Source organism: Malus sylvestris, chromosome 12 (assembly GCF_916048215.2).
Source record: "Malus sylvestris chromosome 12, drMalSylv7.2, whole genome shotgun sequence".
NCBI lineage: Eukaryota > Viridiplantae > Streptophyta > Magnoliopsida > Rosales > Rosaceae > Malus > Malus sylvestris.
Window position 1 is genome coordinate 1,686,395 of NC_062271.1, and position 18,495 is coordinate 1,704,889.

The 18,495-nt window shown below is 38.5% G+C and overlaps 3 protein-coding genes across 12 annotated transcripts; 2 read left to right on the forward strand and 1 right to left on the reverse strand.

The window, feature by feature from the left end:
- Window positions 1–563: 563 nt before the first annotated feature.
- On the forward strand, window positions 564–8,438 carry LOC126593499 (serine/threonine-protein kinase CTR1-like). 3 transcript variants are annotated; one of them, XM_050259588.1, is made up of 17 exons: window positions 565–1,324; window positions 2,525–2,826; window positions 2,911–3,055; window positions 3,362–3,465; window positions 3,842–4,050; window positions 5,108–5,233; window positions 5,336–5,494; window positions 5,602–5,642; window positions 5,731–5,799; window positions 5,907–6,007; window positions 6,143–6,227; window positions 6,343–6,441; window positions 6,694–6,762; window positions 6,856–6,987; window positions 7,108–7,202; window positions 7,289–7,484; window positions 7,599–8,438. In XM_050259588.1, the coding sequence occupies exons 1-16, from the start codon at window positions 740–742 to the stop codon at window positions 7,395–7,397; spliced, it is 2,430 nt and encodes an 809-aa protein (XP_050115545.1). In that variant the 5' UTR covers window positions 565–739; the 3' UTR covers window positions 7,398–7,484; window positions 7,599–8,438. The 3 variants fall into 3 exon arrangements, with proteins under 3 accessions (XP_050115546.1, XP_050115545.1, XP_050115544.1); XM_050259589.1 differs by having other exon boundaries at window positions 564–1,324; window positions 3,983–4,050; window positions 5,108–5,494; XM_050259587.1 differs by having other exon boundaries at window positions 5,108–5,494.
- Window positions 8,439–9,857: 1,419 nt separating this feature from the next.
- LOC126593500 (heat stress transcription factor A-3-like) lies at window positions 9,858–13,919 on the forward strand. 8 transcript variants are annotated; one of them, XR_007612966.1, is made up of 5 exons: window positions 9,858–10,836; window positions 12,058–12,417; window positions 12,448–12,880; window positions 13,302–13,510; window positions 13,600–13,919. XR_007612966.1 is itself a non-coding variant. In XM_050259594.1 (5 exons), the coding sequence occupies exons 1-4, from the start codon at window positions 10,354–10,356 to the stop codon at window positions 13,489–13,491; spliced, it is 1,386 nt and encodes a 461-aa protein (XP_050115551.1). In that variant the 5' UTR covers window positions 9,858–10,353; the 3' UTR covers window positions 13,492–13,510; window positions 13,600–13,919. The 8 variants fall into 8 exon arrangements, 6 of the variants coding, with proteins under 6 accessions (XP_050115551.1, XP_050115552.1, XP_050115549.1 ...); XR_007612967.1 differs by having other exon boundaries at window positions 13,302–13,494; XM_050259594.1 differs by having other exon boundaries at window positions 13,382–13,510.
- Window positions 13,920–14,855: 936 nt separating this feature from the next.
- On the reverse strand, window positions 14,856–17,969 carry LOC126593506 (ribosome production factor 2 homolog). Its single transcript, XM_050259599.1, has 6 exons — window positions 17,783–17,969; window positions 17,435–17,638; window positions 16,101–16,346; window positions 15,772–16,011; window positions 15,620–15,685; window positions 14,856–15,390 (listed from the first exon to the last, which is right to left on the reverse strand). Exons 1-6 carry the CDS (start codon window positions 17,906–17,908, stop codon window positions 15,181–15,183), a joined length of 1,092 nt encoding a protein of 363 aa, XP_050115556.1. The 5' UTR covers window positions 17,909–17,969; the 3' UTR covers window positions 14,856–15,180.
- Window positions 17,970–18,495: the final 526 nt, after the last annotated feature.

Here is an 18,495-nt window from a genome sequence, read left to right on the forward strand (position 1 = left end):
CTTTTATCGAGTTTTAACCAATTGAATCATAACCTAATTGGTTCATTAAGAAACACCAAGCAAAGAATTCAAAAAAACACCCATACTAACAAAATAAATTGTCAAAATAAAAATAGGAAAATGTTATTCACTCAAACATTTTTACGTCTCACATACTCTTATTATTTTTTATCATTAATCTTTTTCAATACATTTAATCAGACGGTTGAAAAATAAGAAAGATACGTGAGAAGTAAAAGTATATATAACACTATCCTACAAAGAGACAAGGTGCAGTGAATTGAACCCCACCTTTCTAAATTCTGATGTACCAAAATTAAAAAACAATGCATGTATCTCAACATAAAAAAGTTGATAAAATCACTAGATCCACTACCTAATTGTCCTAACAAAACCCAATAATTAATTGCCCCAAAACCCAACTAAACAGTCTTAATCACGGACAAAAAGAAAGAGAAAAATTCTTCGAGCCCAGCGTGTGAAGGAAAAAAAAACCTTTTAATTAAATTAAAAGAAAAATAAAAGTTAAAAAATTAAATTAAAGAATAATTACGATTACACCACCGAATGAAACACCACCGCTTTCGCTTTTTCTCTCTCCGACAGTGGAAATTCTAGAGAGAGAAACTCAGACCTTCTCTGTGGAGTCCTCTGAGTCCTCAAACCTTCATTTTTTTCAAAGATGGCGGGTTTAAGAATTTCTAGGGTTTTGTGACGAACCGATTAGTCCCAAATCTCGATGGAAATGCCCGGTAGGAGATCCAACTACACGCTTCTGAGCCAAGTTCCCGACGACCAAGCGGCGGCGTTTTATGAGACGGAGAGCAAGAACAACAAGGGGAAAGGCGACAGAGGGTTCGATTGGGAAACCGGAGCCGATTTCCGGGCGAATCAACAACCGAATCGGGCCGGGAACCCGTACTCGTCAGCCGGGTTGCAGAGGCAGTCGAGCGGCAGCAGCTTTGCCGAGAGCTCGATTTCCGGCGAGTACTACCCTCCGACCCTATCCACCGCCGCGGTCAGTGAGATCGACGGGTTCGGGTACGTGCCGGACGATGTGTTCAAGGTTAGTGGTGGAGGGGGTGAATTTCGAATGAAAGGTGTGGATGGAGCTGTTACGGCCACTGGTGGCGGCGGCGGTTCTTCTTCAGGGAAGAGCTGGGCTCAGCAGACTGAGGAGAGTTATCAGCTGCAGCTGGCTTTGGCTCTTCGGCTTTCATCGGAGGCTACATGCGCCGATGATCCTAACTTCTTGGATCCAGTGCCGGATGAATCGGCGTCCAGGACGTCCGGCTCTGTTGATGCCGTTTCGCATCGGTTTTGGGTAAGGTTTATTCTGCTTTCTATGGCCAATCGATATTGTTGAGGTGCTATGTTTCATCAGTTGCATGGTTTGCTGCCTTGCTTTGTTAATTGAGTCGGTCTATATATATATATATGCTTCTTTGAGCTGAGTTCTTAGCTTATTGTGTGGAAAATGTTGTAGACTGCTTAATTATCAATGGAATGGCTGGAGCAATTTCGGGTTTTTTGTGAAGACATTATGCATTGCTCAATGGCATTTGAATTCATAAGCTGCATTATCTCATTATTGCTCTACTTTTTACATAACTCGAGTTAAATTTCCATTGCATGGCCGAACAATGTTGTTAGGAATGAGATCTCATTGGCCTTCCAAACACCGGGTTTGAATTTATGCACGCCATTTTTGTCCCAATCCTATCTGAATCCTATTGAAGAACTAACCTTTATCTCAAATATCCAATTATTGCATTCTTTCACATGCTTCACATCAAACAAGAAAAGAATGTTTCCGATTGATTAGATTTTGTTTACAATATAACGTATTGGTTGAGCAAGCAACTGATAACTGAACAATGTATGACCTCAGGTTAACCACTTGGGCAGTGCTTACATTGTATGATGTATTCTATTTCTAAAAAAAAAGGTGTTATGAAAACTGCTTGATCCTATGTCAGATTGCATCTCCGTTTATGAGAGAACATCGCTAAAGCAAAACTGATCTACTAGAGTCACAAAACTGTTATGAAAGAGAAGATAATTGGTAATGAATTTGGTAATATGCTGCATCTTTTGGTCTGACCTTACAGTAACTAGGAAACTAATAAGTTCCTGTTGAGGTTGCCAATGAATCGGGATTCACACAGTATAATCGGTTGTCATGGAAGTTAGGTTAATGTAATAGCTATAACTGTAGTATAGTAATATGTATACGTGTACATAGGTAGGGACAGAGGAGTTTTCTCTTGTAACTGTTGATTTTTTTTTAGAAGACTTTTGTAACTGTTGATTAAGTGAAATGATGTTACGAGAACATTACAATTTACATGTCAGATATCTAACAAGAGATAATTTATTCCATTTTCTTTCTTCCCAACCCAAAATTTTTCAGAAAGCTAATGGAGTTTAAGAATTGCTTTTGAACAACACTGTTCATACAAATGGTTTGTGTTTTGTGGTGATAACTGTATTAATCCTTTCCTATTGATATGATGTGCAACAGGTGAATGGCTGTCTGTCATACTTTGACAAAGTGCCTGATGGATTTTACCTAATTCATGGGATAGATCAGTATGTATGGACTGTGTGCACTGATCTGCAAGAAAATGGTCGTATACCATCAATTGAATCATTAAGGTCTGTTGATCCTGGCATTGGTTCAAGCATTGAAGTGGTTTTAATTGATCGACGTAGTGATCCCAGTCTAAAGGAGCTCCAAAATAGGGTTTTAACCATTTCCTGTACTTGCATAAATACAAAAGAGATTGTAGATCATCTGGCAAAGCTTGTGTGCAGTCGCATGGGGTAAGTCTTCTGAATCTTCTGTCCATTTCTTTCGACATCTATGTCTGCCATTCATATGTAACTGAATTTTATTGCTATCACAAGGGGTTCATCTTCCGTAGGAGAGGATGAAATTTTGTCCATATGGAGGGAGAGCAGCGATGATCTGAAAGATTGCTTAGGATCTGTAGTTGTTCCAATAGGCAGCCTTTCTGTTGGCTTATGTAGACATCGTGCCTTATTATTCAAAGTAAGGCTCCTCTATAATTTGATGTATTTACTTTCCTTGAAAGAAGTGTATTTAGCTTGGTAATTGTTTATTTGATAATAAATAAACAAAATTTGTTGTTTTTTCTTATTGTTAGTAATATGAAGTTTTCTGCTTCTGGTTTGAAGGCTTAGTTTGATAAAGAACACTGAGAAATTTAACCTTGACATATATACTAGTGGCAATCTTTGTCTGTTAACTACTGTTCTTCTGATCCATAAGTTAATATTATTCTTTGTTCATTTGAGTACAGTATGATACTCACAAGCTACATGTCTATCTTTGAAGGTTCTAGCTGACACAATTGATTTACCTTGTCGAATTGCCAAAGGCTGTCAATATTGTACAAGGGATGACGCCTCCTCTTGTCTTGTCCGGTTTGGGTTGGACAGGTATGCTATTTTTTTATCTATTGTCTCTATCAATAGTTTGAATTAGCAATGCAGTTTACTTTTAGAACTGCCTGGTGCATAACTGCAAAATTATTCAAGTTACACTTCAGTAAAAAGTTATTCATCATGTGTATCTGTTTGAATTTCTTTGTCTATGCCTTTAGTTTTCTGTCCTTCGTCAGCCGTTGCCACCTTCCTGAACAAGCCCGAGCTGTTCGCCCTTTGTGTTCAAAAAATTATATAGGAAAACGAGCATGGTCAAATTAGAGTTAGAGAGAATATTTCTCTATTTGGAGAATCAAGTGTGTCCCAAATTTCATTTCCATGTTATCAAACTGGTGGAAACATCTGATATGGCGTATTTGTTTCACTTCAGGGAGTATTTAGTCGATTTGATTGCAAATCCAGGCTACTTGCGCGAGCCTGATTCCTTGCTCAATGGCCCATCATCCATCTCAATTTCTTCACCTCTGCGCTTTCCAAGACTAAAACCAGTTGAACCTACCATTGATTTCAGGTTACTGGCTAAACAGTATTTCTCAGACTGTCAATCGCTTAATCTTGTGTTTGATGAAGCTCCTGCAGGTAATTCTTTGATTGTCAAAGCCATGATATATAGTATATATTTGCAAAAAAAAAAAAAAAAAAAAAAAAAAAAAACAAACACAGAAATGCTGATAATGTATATAGAATTGGTGTTGTATGAACAATTTATTAATATGATCAATTGTTGATTTGTTTTATGACAAATTTTCTTGAATAAATACAATTAGGTATAGACATAATTATAGGATTCAGGTAGAGAATGGTGCAGAACTGAAGATACATTGATCCCTAAATCCTAAAAGAAAAGTTATGGTTGGATTCATTATTTATATTATGATTACAATTGGAGTACCTGTTATAAAATATGCAAATATACTTGTGTCCATCTCTATATCCATACACACATATCCATTCACGTTTTGACACATAGATTTAATAAATCTATTGTACAGGCTCTTACACAATAAATAATCTTTTTTATTCTAAATTTTAGTTGCCTGAAAGTAATGCAAGGGCGCCTTCCCTAGAACTTGCTACATACAAGAACTTTGTATGACACCCTCTGCACTGAAGTAGTACATTAAAAGGATTAGAATGGTGGCTTCATTTAGTTTGACCTCTTTAAACTTTTTTTTACTGATTCTTTGGGGTTAGGATAGATGCATGTTAATGTCAGATAACTGCAGATGGTTTTGAGATTTTTAGAAAGGAAAATTGAATGTTTATGATCTAGTAGCAAATTAAAGGGCTTTATTTTCTGTTATGCCTTTGCACACTGTTCAAGTAATGGTGGTGCCGATTATGTTTACATTGGGGTCGTATAAATTGGCAGTTATCTATTAACATGACTCCAAATTTCCTCATCTATTCACCCTTGGCATATAGAGTTCGCATTAACTATGTTGTGATTATGTTTACATTGAACTGTAAATTAGTATTCATCAACAGCTCTTTTGGACTTTCAATATCCGTTAAGCCTGTACCTATAATTCTAAGTTATAACTATTTTATGGTGTTGTCTATATTTTGTCATGTAAATTAGCATTCATCTGTCATGTCGATTGTAGTTCACCCATGGTATTTTCTCTCATCACAGGAAGTGCTGTTGATGAGGACAATATACATCCTAAACAATTTGATAGGAAGAGTACAGAGGGAAAAAACCTAATTTCAAATCTCAGCGGTGACACCTCTGCACATGCCAAAATTCCCCGGACAAGTGGTGATGATAGAAATCCCCAGTTGTTTAATCCTCTTCAAAATATTTTGCACACACCACCCATGGTAAATGATCCAATCCCTCTAAAGTGTATGCCACCTGTAGGGCATAGAGATGGTCCAAGGGTGGATACAATTACAGACTCAAGGTTTGTTGAGGGCGTTCAACTGGTTCCTAGTAAACCAAGTAGAGAGCTCGGGTTCGATATAGAGGATTTGGACATCCCATGGAGTGAGCTCATTATAAAAGAGAGAATCGGTGCAGGTATTAGTAATATCATGAACATGAAGAGCTCATATGCCCTTGATGTACTTAATGCAGTTCATAAAAGTTAGTTCGAGGCTGTAAAAAATAACATTGCGCATTTGCAGGTTCTTTTGGAACTGTTCATCGCGCTGATTGGCATGGCTCTGTAAGCACCTAATCTGTTTACACTCTGCCCTCATTACTTCTTAGATAGCCATTTATTCATAATACTGATAAAATGCTGTACATTGAAGGATGTTGCTGTGAAGATTCTAATGGAACAAGATTTTCATGCCGAACGCTTTAAAGAATTTTTGAGTGAGGTACATGATGGCAGAACATTTGGACGCATTGAGATTTTAAGTACATAATTGCCGTGTACTTTCTTTGTCTTGAAATTGAGATAAGCTTCACTTCTTTTGTCTGCTAGGTTACTATAATGAAGCGCCTGCGACATCCAAATATTGTTCTCTTTATGGGTGCAGTTACCAAGCCTCCAAACTTGTCCATAGTCACGGAATATTTATCAAGGTTTTTGTAATGTCCTCTTTTTTGCACCCCTGCCCACACTGCCACCCCCACAAATAGGAACTTTCACACGTATTAGACATTTATACCATGTCAACAAATTGTTTAAAGATCTGAATTGTTGGCTGTTAATTGCAGAGGTAGCTTGTATAGGCTTTTGCATAAAGCTGGTGCAAGGGAGGCATTGGATGAGAGGCGTCGCTTGAGTATGGCATATGATGTGGTGAGTATATTAAGACTTCCTGTTCTTCTGTCGCCTCTTATTCTTCGTTTTCAGTTTTTATATTTTAGTTTCTATTCATTGTGTTCTTGTACATGATCTGAAATTTTTCACACAGGCAAAGGGAATGAATTATCTTCATAGACGCAAACCTCCCATTGTTCATCGTGATTTAAAATCTCCAAATCTGTTGGTGGACAAAAAATATACAGTGAAGGTGAGGATCCCCTACAGCATTTAGTTTGCTTATGCTTTGAGCGTTTGGAATGGACCATCAATTTTCATTTAATTGCTTTCTGAGCTTGCTGAATGATCAAACTGCTGCATGATACAGGAGTTTAAGTTTTGGTGGCATGTGCTCAACTATAAGTACTTTTATGCGTTTGAAAATGAACATGACTTAGTGCGCCAGCATTTGTTTACTTACTGCATCGTTTATACCTTTTTTCATGCCTGTTTTGTGGTTTAGGTTTGCGACTTTGGTCTTTCCCGTTTGAAGGCAAACACCTTCCTCTCCTCAAAATCAGCTGCCGGGACTGTAAGTTTTATTTTAAATTAGACAAACAACCTGGAAGTTACAATTTTATGGTGGCTTTGCTGGAAATTGAAGATTCTTCTCTATTTTCTTTAGCCTGAATGGATGGCACCAGAAGTCCTGCGTGATGAACCATCAAATGAGAAGTCAGATATTTACAGTTTTGGTGTAATATTGTGGGAACTCGCAACAATGCAACAGCCGTGGGGTAATTTAAACCCAGCGCAGGTTTGTGTTATGATGATTATGCTCTTGTAGGTTAGAAAATGGAAATAGGGATTATCTTTAGACCTGACGACTCTGAAAATGTCATGATGATATATAGCCTTTCTATTCTATGTTGCATAGGTTGTCGCAGCTGTTGGGTTTAAAAACAAAAGGCTTGAGATTCCACGTGATTTGAATCCTAATGTGGCAGCTATAATTGAGGCTTGTTGGGCCAAGTGAGTTTGAGATACTAATTCAATATTTTAAACTGAGTTTGTAAACAAATTTCCCCGTTTTCTCTAATAACAAATTCATGCTGCAGCGAACCCTGGAAACGACCTTCATTTGCTAGTATCATGGATTCTTTGACGCCGTTGATCAAAGCTCCCGTCACTCAACCTAGTCGTGCAGATATGCCATTACTTACCTGAATGGGAACGAGTCTTATTCATGCACATAATACAGCATTCGTTAGAGAATTGATGTGTGGCGAGGATGCATGCTGTTCATAGTCTCGGGTATGGCCATTACCTTCAGTATGTATTCTTAGTTTTGGTTTGTGGTCAATTTCCTGCACATTGAACTTTGTATGCATAAATTTCTGATGCTTGTTCTGTATCAACTGGTTGCAGAGCCATTGTACATTTCTTCTCTTATCGCCAATTAAGCATTTTGATTCGTTAACCTAATGAAGGAAACTATGAGTGCCAACAGTGTCTGCATCGCCGTCTCTTCTCTTCTCGCAGAAGTCTACCAAAAACCGTTCTGTCTCCCCTTCTTGGGAAAGTTGTATAATTTATATTTCATAATTTTGTAAAAGAGTGTTACTAGTATCGATTACACATCTTTCCCGGCACGGTTTGCCCTTGCCTTCACAAAATGTGAAGGCTAGTCATTCAGTTAGAAGCTGGTTTCTGCTGTTGCTCCCCTAGTGAAATTGAAGAAAACGAAATTAGAAAGTGCCAAGTGCACAAATCTGTTAGGAGGCACGCCTCCGTAGCGATCCGGTCGTCGACAAATTACTATCTTTTTTCCCCTCCTCTTCTCCAAGTTTTAATGTTTCGGTCACCGTTGTGTTACATTTGGATTGCAGATCTTGTTCTTATGTCAAAGTTAACCGATAAGAGATGGGTATCGGAAGGCGGGCAAGTATTAGAGAGATTTTCCGGTACGGTAACGCCGCCGATGATGACAAGCAGAGAAATCGGCAGCAAAGTTTTTCTTCTGTAATTTGCATTCCGAACTAATAAACATCATGCGATGCGTTTTTAATTCTTTTTTTAGCTTTGATTAGACTTAAAGCGGACCAAAAAAGTCTGCAAATGGAATCCACTTTGGTCAATTTATTAATTAAATGCAGGGTGTTACATTATTATGTTCAAGCTTCCTTTGCTTTTGCTTGTTGAATTATGTGATGTATTCGTTGTACCTGACCAAAGTATTATTATAAAATTCGATCCCCCTTTTGTCTATTTGTCAATTAAATTAAATTTCAGGCATTGTGATTTACCATTTTAACCATCTTGTAAGTTTCGGCCTGAGTTGGCATTGCATGTAGAGGTGACAAATCAACCTATTGGGTTGTATCAAGACCTATTTAGTTTAATTTTACGTTACACCATTACTACTATTAAGCTCATCTCAATTACGTGGCAAATTAACCTATTGGATTGTATTAAGGTAATATCAAATTAAACGGGATTTAACGGTTATCCATTGATAACCTTTAGATATCAAGAAAAATTCTATGTTCTGATCCGTTCATTTTGGATCTTCTACGTCTAAGTGGACCACAAAAAATTTCGTTTCTTCTTTTAAGAAATAGTAACTTATCTATTTAAACTCAATCTTATACCCAAACAAGGCCCTACTTTTTAAATTGAAGAAGTTTATTAACATTTCTAAATAGTCATAACGTGCTTTTTTTTTCACTAAAAAAAGTGTATGATCACTACGGTTTAAATGATATTTCTCTTTATTTTTAAGTGATATTTCTCTCAACTTTTAGGTAAAAAATCTTAGTTTCGAATTTTGTAAATAACAAGTATTATATCTCATTCTTGTATTAATAAAAAAGTTTTATATCCTCACTCCCTTTACAATATAAAAAGAGGTGTTTTATTTAAAAAAAAATATTAAGCAGAAAATATTTTGTAAGCTCTTGTAAGTTAACCACAACCAAATTGACTCCCAAACTCTTGACAACAACAAAAAAAAAAAAAAAAAAAAATCCCAAACTAATTACATTAAAATAAGTAACTTATACCCATTTATTGGTCAAATACTTACGAGTGGTGTTATCTATACATCTCTCTTAATTTTTTACTGTTGAATTGAATGAATTAAAGGAATCAAAGAAAAGAAATTAACATAATTTGTTTCCTTTACAAGTCTCTCTCTCTCTCTCTTTTTTTTAATTTATTTTTTTTTAAATTTGTTTTCTTGGCCACTTAGTACTAGGTTTAGTAATATCTTTTCACTTGTAAGCGAGATGTTATAGGTTGATTTTCGTTAAAGACGAATTTGAACTATATTATTATGATTAGCGCAATGTGAGGTTTAGCTTCCGAACGCTAGATAATATCGTTTGTTTAAAAAAAAAATTTTTGTTTTGTTTACCAACATGGTGACGAAGCATAAATAGTCTCATTGTCTTTAAATCAACCAATAGGACGTCGAAATGCTATCATTTGTCTCCCAAATCTAACCCTGATCAAATCCCGTATCCTGATTGGTCCTCCCCGCTCCCTTCATCCCCAAGTATTACACAGCGACCCACCATATCATTTTCAAAAATATATACCAAACCCCACCAAAGACGCACGCACACGGCACGCGGTCCGGACAAAATATCAACAGACAAAATATCTCAAGCCCACTGGGCCCCCTCCAGAACAGAACCACCATGACTGATTTTCAAAACAAGCGTAGCTCCGCGGAAACTTCCTCCCCGCCGCGCCCCCCCCCCCCTCTCTCTCTCTCTCTCTCTCTCTCTCTCTCTCTCACTAGGTCGGTGCTGAAACGCTCTCAAATTGCAGGGAGCCCCACATGGATCGGAGGTGGGATGTCCGAGAAGATGACTGCTACAGTAGGAAAACCTCCACCGCCTTTGACCGCTCTCTGAAACGCTCTCAAATTGCAGGGGAGCCCCACATGGATCGGAGGTGGGATGACCAAGAAGATGACTGCTACAGTAGGAAAACCTCAACCGCCTTTGACCGCTCTCTCAGGAATTTTAACGAAGACCTAGTCGGCGTAACTATTCGACCCCCTTATATACTCACTCCCAAGCTCCCCAAACCCCCCCTTTTCACCCACCCACCAGAACCCACCTCTATCTCTCTTACCCAGTTCACTGCCATTGACAAAGAGTGAGAATTTCGTTACATGGACCCAAAAGACGAGAGCCACCCAAAGTCTCCACCAACTTCAGCTGGATTCGACCCGGAATCAATTGGGTTATCGGCATTTCGATCGGAAATGTCGGAACCGTTAATGGGTTCTCAGTCGATTCCTTCGTCCACTTCTCCTCTGATGGAATTCGAAGCCTTCTGTTCTGTAAATCCATTGGGTGCTTTCGACTTCACTGAAAGAGTTTCAATTCCGACATCGTCTATGGGCGGCGGTGATGCGGAGGACGTGGTTGCTCCGCCGCGGCCTCTGGAATGTCTGCAGGGCACTCCGGTGCCTCCGTTTCTGTCCAAGACTTTCGATTTGGTAGAGGACCCGTCGCTCGATCCGATCATATCGTGGGGCTCCAGCGGCGGCAGCTTCGTGGTATGGGACCCATTGGAGTTTTCCAGGCTCATCTTGCCGAGGAACTTCAAGCACAACAATTTCTCAAGTTTTGTGCGACAGCTTAATACTTATGTGGGTATCTTGCAGTAGCACAACCTGTATTGGCTGCTCTGATCTGTCTGAATTTTTTGTTCTTTAATTCTTTTGTTTTTTTTTTCTCTGTTTTTAAATCTGTTGTTTGTTGTCTGAATTGGGTTTGATGAGGTTAATTTTGTATAGATGTAACCAAGGCGATTAGTATTTGTATTAAGCTTGCGCTGTAAGACTTTGTAGGAGTTGGTGTTGTATTCTTAACTCCCAATTTGTTGTATTTGTAGAGATTCTTATGTAATTTACCAAAATGAAATAATAAAAGGATTCATTCCATGGAATTCTTGACGATTTTATTATCGTTTTCCAATAGTTTACGCAGGTAAGTGAAAGAATGAATTACTGCTTTTATTGTTCTTGATGATGGTGATGATGATGATGATGGTTGATGATGATTGTTTATGATGATGATGATGATGGTTTAGGATAATGATGATGATGATGTTGTTGTTGTTGTTGATAATGATGATGGTCTCTGTGGTTCTACCTTAACGGGCATGTAATCATCTCTCAGGATAGTATAACATGCTTGTAAGGATTGTCTTTAATCATGAAACTTAGTATAGTGAAGGTAATGGAAATGTCTGCAGGTTCCTGATGTTGTTGTTGTTGTTGATAATGGTGATGGTCTCTGTGGTTCTACCTTAGAGGTGTTTTTTTATTGATTTTGTAGTTAGGATCGTCCTCCAGAGGTCGCACTTGGTGCGATGGCAAGTGCCTTCGCCCATGAGCGGTAGGTCTCGGGTTCGAGACTTGGGAGCAGCCTCTCCATAAATGGGGGTAAGGCTAGCCGACATTCACCTCTCCCAGACCCTGCGTAAAGCGGAAGCCTTGTGCACTGGGTACGACCTTTACCTTTTTGATCGTCCTCCGAGAAAAACATCTTCCTTTCTGACTATGTACTGGAGAGGGGAGTTCATCTTCTGCAGGTAGATGTCAGGTTCCTTTTGAAACATGTTACTGCAAAAGATTTTAAGATCTCCATATGTTATCATCTCAACTGCTCCCCTTCCCCTACCACCACTTATTAATGCAGATTGTATTGCGAGGTTCAGCTGTTCATATGCATGAAAGTTGATGGCTTTCCATTGTCTTCTGTGATCATTTGTTTACTACTTAAATAATCATATCTGTCTTTTGAATTTGATTTCTGTACCGTTGCTTTCCCATTCATTCATGAATTATTTTGGGTATTGTATTCAGGGGTTTCGCAAGGTTGATCCAGATAAGTGGGAGTTTGCGAATGAAGCTTTTCAGAGGGGCCAAAGACATTTGTTGAAGAGGATCCAGAGACGCAAGTCACCTCAGTCTCTCCAAATCGGGGCTTCTGCGGAAGAAGGAAAATCTGGAGTGGAAGGTGAGATAGAGACGTTGCAGAAGGAGAGGAGTGTGTTAATGCAGGAGTTGGTTGAATTGCAGCAGCAGCACCGGGGCACAGTTAACCATATGAAGGTAGTGAATCAGAGGCTTCAGTCAGCAGAGCAGAGACAGAAGCAGATGTTTTCTTTCTTGGCCAAGATGCTTCAGAACCCGGCATTCATAGCCCGACTTCAAATAAAAACTAGACAGGAAGATATAGGCCCTTCAAGGGTGAGGCGGAAATTTGTTAAGCATCAGCAGCATGAACTCGGTAAATCAGATTCCACAGCCCTGGATTCGAATCCAGTTCCTTTTGAACAATCTCCTGATGATCTTTCACAAGTTATGACAGGAAAACTGGGTTTAGGTTCAGTAAGCACGCCATTCAAATTTGCGGATCCTGCACTAGATGAATTAGCAGCAACACAAGGATTTCTCAAAACACCAGAGCAAGAGGGTGAAGGGGCATCAAGCATGGCAACCGAAGATCCTTTTTTCAAAGGGAAGAGTGTTCTGAGCCCACAACAAGAGGCTAATCCCGAGCGTTATGTCTCTTTCCAGGAGGATTTGGCTAACGAAAGGACTTTTCCGGAACTCTTTTCTCCAGGGATGGAGAGCATGATCAAACAAGAAGACATATGGAGCATGGGTTTCGCTGTCAGTGCTGGTATGTCAAGTTCTAGCCATGAGTTATGGGGTAATCCGGTCAACTATGATGTGCCAGAGATGGGAGTCACGGGCGGTTTGTTAGATGTCTGGGATATCGGTCCCCTGCAAGAAGCAGGAGGCTCAGGCATTGATAAGTGGCCAGCCCATGATTCTGCATTTGATGAGCCCGAGAGTTCAGCTGGCCAGCCGAAAGAAGATGCATCTGAAACTACTGATCCATAGGGCTGCATTAGCTGCTGCCCTTTCGGATCCTAGTCATTCTTAGTTGCAGGGGTCTATTATATGGACAATATATGAATGATTATATTAATTTGATATCAAAGTTTCATTCTTTCTCTATTATCCGCTTTTATTTCTTAATCTTCGATTTCCACCGCGACAGTTGCTTGTTTTCGTAACTGTACTCGTTCATGTTGTAGGTTGCATTCCTTGTAGTTCCAGGCTGCATTAATCTCATAGTTCTGTCGCTAACAGATAACTTTGAGCTATGAAACTGCAGGTCCTTATCCTCTCGAAGCGCAGCTCGCTTCTGTCGGAGAAACGTGGCATGAGTATCGGATTGCCCATTCGAGCTCGTGGAAGTCCAGAAAGAACTGTTTTAAGTTTTAACAGGTACAGAAATTATAAGGTCAGTCTGTAAAATTTATTCTTCTTGTTGGTCTGCCAACTTTTAGCGGCACAATTTTGACTTAAATCTTTTCGACTTCATTTCTCCAGTTGGGGGTATGAATATAAGTACCGAAGAAGCGTTGTGGTGTGCGTCAGTGAAGAGGTGCCTTGAACTGCTAGCCTTTCTGAACTTACCTTCTACCTTTCGCTCACCGATTTGGAGCGCGCATGGCTCCGACTGCCGTTGTTTATTATTTCGAGGAAAACCGACCGTTCAAACTCGAAGCCGGTGAAATGTGTAGTGTAGATCGAAGATTCGGATGTCCAATGTCACTATAACAAGTACATTATTTAAGTGCTATCATTTGAATAACTAAGAACTTGTTTGGATGTACTTTTAAAATAACTAAAAGCGTTTTTGGTGCAAATATTTTTAGAAACCATCTTTAATAAAAATGCTAATAAATCCTTAAAAAACACTTAAAAATGCTTCATGGTAGAAGCACATAACTTGTGCTTCTTCTAAAAAGCACTTAAAGTTAGGGGTGGGCGAAAAAACCGCCAAACCGGAAAAACAGAATCAAACCGTGACAAAAAAAAGGGTAAAAAACCACGTTGACCAAAAAAGTCAAAATCGGAACAAAAACTGAACTGAACCATTTCAAACGGTTCCGGTTTGGAAATATTAAAAATCGAACGAACCGAACCGAACCGCTTTTAATATAAATTATTATTTTATTATTATTTTTATATAAATAAGACATTTTTCCAATAAGACCATATGCATAAAGCCCGATATTTTTCTTCACTTCTCTTCCCTTCCTTTGTTATTTTATCACTTTTCTCCCTCTACATTATTTTTCTCCATTTTTTTCCAGTATATTATGCATTATGTACATTTTAGTTTTAGTTTAAGATCTACACTTTGGTCTTGATATGAGCCTTTCTATATTTTGATTTATATTTATATGCACATTTTTATCTTCCAGTCACAAATCTTGTATATCTAGTGGTGGAAACTCAAATTTACTTGAATTTGTGGTTGAAATATGTGTTTGGTATTATAAGTAGAAAATTAGAAAAAACATATATATAATTTTGATTAGACCCGTAAACCGGCATAAACCGAACCAAAACAGTTATGAACCGAACCATATAATTTTAGTAATAAACGGAACTGCACCAAACCAAACCGTTGAAATTTTCCAGTTCCGGTTCCATTTTGAGGGTGGAACCGCACCGAACCGGACGATGCCCATTCCTACTTAAAGTGCCTTTGGAACCCAAAAACTTTTTCTCTAAAAACGCTTTCAATCATTTTAAAAACATATCCAGACGAACAATAATTCATATTTAGTTAAATGTAGAAAGAAAACATTCCTGAAATATAACTAAAGAGAAATATTACATAACATAGCGCCAATCAAACATTGGATGGTCGAATAACGCCATCTTTCGAGTCAAAAATGCTGTCGCAGTAACTAATTTAAACACGCGGGATGGAAGCGACAATGGAAAGCAGAAGGATTACAACAGATATAACTCCTGCTAGGCATGCAACTTATATAACAAGCAGAATCTATGAAATATGGGAAGAACAAAAATCCCGAGCTCTTCGAATCCATCACACCTTCTGACTTTAATCCTTGCAAGCATTGGGCGAGCAGCTGTCTGCTTGTCTAAAGAGAATCACTCGGCATCCTCAGTAGTCGTAGGATCACGGCGCTCCCTTTTAAGTTTTTTTGTTTTCTTGGGCTCAAGCATGTCTTGAACCTTTGGTGCACGCTCGTTACCTTCGTGTTTCATTCTAGCTTCACGGCGCTCCCTTTTAACTCCCTTTGTTTTGCTAGGCACAAATGCATCACCAACCTTTGTGTGATAATACACCGTATCTCCAATCTAAAAACACAGATTTCGTTAACAATAAAAGAAACGATAAACAAATGTTAAATACAAGTGCTTAAAAATGAATGCCATGCAAGAATCAACCTGTGTCTAGTTAAACATGCTTAACATCAGCGGACAAGACGCAAAACAGAGAAGAAATGGTTCGGGTCATGTAAACTAAAGCTGGCCCTATAGACCAAATAACAACCGCTAAAGGAAATAATCAATTTTCTCGGTTTACCTTTTGATCCGGGATGTTGATTTTCCCAACCTTGCCCCGCAGTAGGTCCTGTTTAATATTCTTGTCCTGGAAGTAGCAAGAGGAATTGCGTTACAGACATGTCACACGCAAAACAAATAAGAGAAATCAAAAAGGGGATTTAGTAATTCAACCTTCTTGGGCTGATTTTTGCCTTCTCTCATTGCTTCTTTCCTTAGGCTTTCATTAGGAAGACGATGCCGACGAACTACTAAATCCATGGAGGGGCCAACTTCAACTAGTTCCATCCGTGGAACTACAGTGCCAGATTTTTTCAGTCGCAGTGCACACTGAGTAAGAACCACTTTCTTAGGAGATATAGCTGTACATACATATACACGGTCTAAACCGGCAAGATTTAATTTCTCTACAACCTGCACATATCATTTTTATGTATATAATATTAATATCCCTCTTAAATTCAAACACGAGTAATATCAACAAAATGGCACCAGAGATAAACCTCTCCTCGCAACAGATCAAGCAAAACTTCCTTCAAATGTTGCAGTTCTCCTGCGCTTTCAAATCCTTCTCCAATAAAGCAAACGAAAGGTTTCGTGCCCACACGTGGTGCTAGTTTCTTGTCATATGTAAATGATTCCAATGGTTTATAGTTTTCAACCCCAACCTCTATGAGATCATATATATGGTGATCATAAGTTCTCCCTATGACAAGATTGTCAGGCCGCTTCTTTGAGTGAGAGCCAAACTGCAAAATAAAAGCAATTAAATACTTAAAAAGTTACATTAAAGAAATCGAGAAAATAAACACAAGCATGAGATACAGTGCCTGATCGTACTTAGGCAACACAGGGTCTCAGCATTCTAAAGAGGGTGAGTCAAGAACTCGGTTCAGAAAATGGGATAAACATCGACCACCATGCATACATTTTGAAACATGGGTAGATGTAGTTGGAACCAATAAAATTCAAGATGTAGGCTGAAGCGTTCAAGGTAAAGTCCAAATCAAAACTAAACAGGTAAAATGGAACTAACAAGTGGGAGACAAGCATCAATGGGATTCCAGCTTCCACCTTGACAGGGCGGTGCTCTGACCGATTGAACTACAATTCCAGGAAAATTACGTATACAGCCTAAATTCGTTTAGACTTTATTTTCCCACCATCATCAAGAAGGTTGCGAAGCAAAGACGTTTATCCAGTAAAATGGTGGCTACGGGGATAAAGTTTTTGAAGCAGGTGCACACAAGAAGACTGATAAGATCTAATCTATTAAATATCTATATAATGCTTTTAATGCTCATCCCTTAGCGCAAATCAAGGATGATATGAAGAAATAGTATACAAATACAAATATTTTCATTGGTTGTGAGCTGCTTTTAGTTATTCTGCATTACGAATTCTGTGTCTGCAATGTCCAAACATCTGCCTAAAAACAGGTTGTTCACCTACCAAATCCATTGCAAATGTCACAAGAAGATCAAAGAGGCAGGTCCATTGTAGAAACATAAACTGAAAAATCAACGATTTCCAGAATTTTGAAAGAATATTAACAAATAGAAACCAAATATTTCTACCAGAAACGCATTTGTTTTAATGGGCAGCTCAAAGAAATAACAGAAAACAACCAAATATTCATCAATGCTAGCAATTAAACATGTAAAACTAAGCAAATGCTGCAACACTATCAAAATCCAAATAACCTTTCAAACCCCAAACAGAAAACAATTGCATTATACAGGGGCGCACACACACGCACACACATATGTACACATACGAAGCTCACATGAAATTAAATTACAGGAGGAGCAAAACGCTGAGGTAGTTTTGTACTTACGACGAAAATGCTGCAATCGGTTTTATGAGAGAAGAACTCAAGGGAAGTATCACCCCCACTTTCAAAAGGGCTAATATCTTCATTCCTGCGGCTGAATTTCACAGCACTGTCCTTCTTCAAATGGTAAAGGTCCGATAACACAGAGTTAACCACATTGCTCGTCTTCCTACCGTGAAGAATCAACGTCTTCTTCCCGGTCTCAACCTTCAAAATTATACAAAACCCACTTGAAAATCAATACAAAAATCGAAAAAAACCAATACCAAGTTGAAAATATCTAAAATTTTGCTTTTGGACACAGGAAAATATGTAATTTTCCCGAGAAACAAACAGATGAAGGGAACTTACGATCTTGGGGGCACGTTTCTCTAGCTCTCTTCTGGCCTTTCCAGTCTTGGGAGTTCTCACTTGCAACGACGTTGGCTGCGAACCCTCTGGCTCTCTTGTGGCCCTTCCTTTCTGGGGTTGCAACATGGTTGGCTGCAAAATGTAAAACCCTCTGAGAAAAACAGTTGCGGGACTTTGGAGGGGAAGCTAGGGTTTTATTCCAAAACGACGGTGACGACTATGGACTCGGATCCGATGGCATTAGGGTTTTGTGGGCTCGTTAAGCTGCTTTTCTCGGCCTTCTTCGGCCCATCAACCTTTTCTTTTATGACCCATCTTAAGCCCATTCTCCTTTTTCTCTTCTAATGCGCATAATGTTTAAAATATTGATATCGATGTAAACAACAATATACAAATACATATAGATATATTGATATCGGCTGTTTTTTAGACAGAACCTGATGGATATATCAATATCGATATTGATTTTTTTTTTTTATAAAAATTTGCTAAAAATTAGAAAAATTAGAAAAATATTATATAACAATTTATCGACATTCTAAAAATATGAACAAAATTTGTTGATTTTAAACAAAATTTAAAAAGTTTTTCAAAGAAATTTCAAACAGCCCAATCAACGTCAGTGAAAAGAAAGGAAATAAAAAACCGAAGATTCTCGTCGGATCATTTTTGAAAGGATTTTGTAGATCTTTCAATCACATCTGTTCATCGTA

Coding starts and splice junctions, on each gene's coding strand:
- LOC126593499 (XM_050259587.1), top strand. CDS start 740: ATGGAAATGCCCGGTAGGAGATCCAACTACACGCTTCTGAGCCAAGTT. Junction 3,466..3,841: donor GTCCGGTTTGGGTTGGACAG/GTATGCTATTTT, acceptor GTTTCACTTCAG/GGAGTATTTAGTCGATTTGA. Junction 4,051..5,107: donor GTTTGATGAAGCTCCTGCAG/GTAATTCTTTGA, acceptor CTCTCATCACAG/GAAGTGCTGTTGATGAGGAC.
- LOC126593500 (XM_050259590.1), top strand. CDS start 10,354: ATGGACCCAAAAGACGAGAGCCACCCAAAGTCTCCACCAACTTCAGCT. Junction 10,837..12,057: donor TGCGACAGCTTAATACTTAT/GTGGGTATCTTG, acceptor TATTGTATTCAG/GGGTTTCGCAAGGTTGATCC.
- LOC126593506 (XM_050259599.1), bottom strand. CDS start 17,908: ATGTTGCAACCCCAGAAAGGAAGGGCCACAAGAGAGCCAGAGGGTTCG. Junction 16,347..17,434: donor CCGATTGCAGCATTTTCGTC/GTAAGTACAAAA, acceptor TTTATTTTGCAG/TTTGGCTCTCACTCAAAGAA. Junction 15,686..15,771: donor GCAAAAATCAGCCCAAGAAG/GTTGAATTACTA, acceptor TGCTACTTCCAG/GACAAGAATATTAAACAGGA.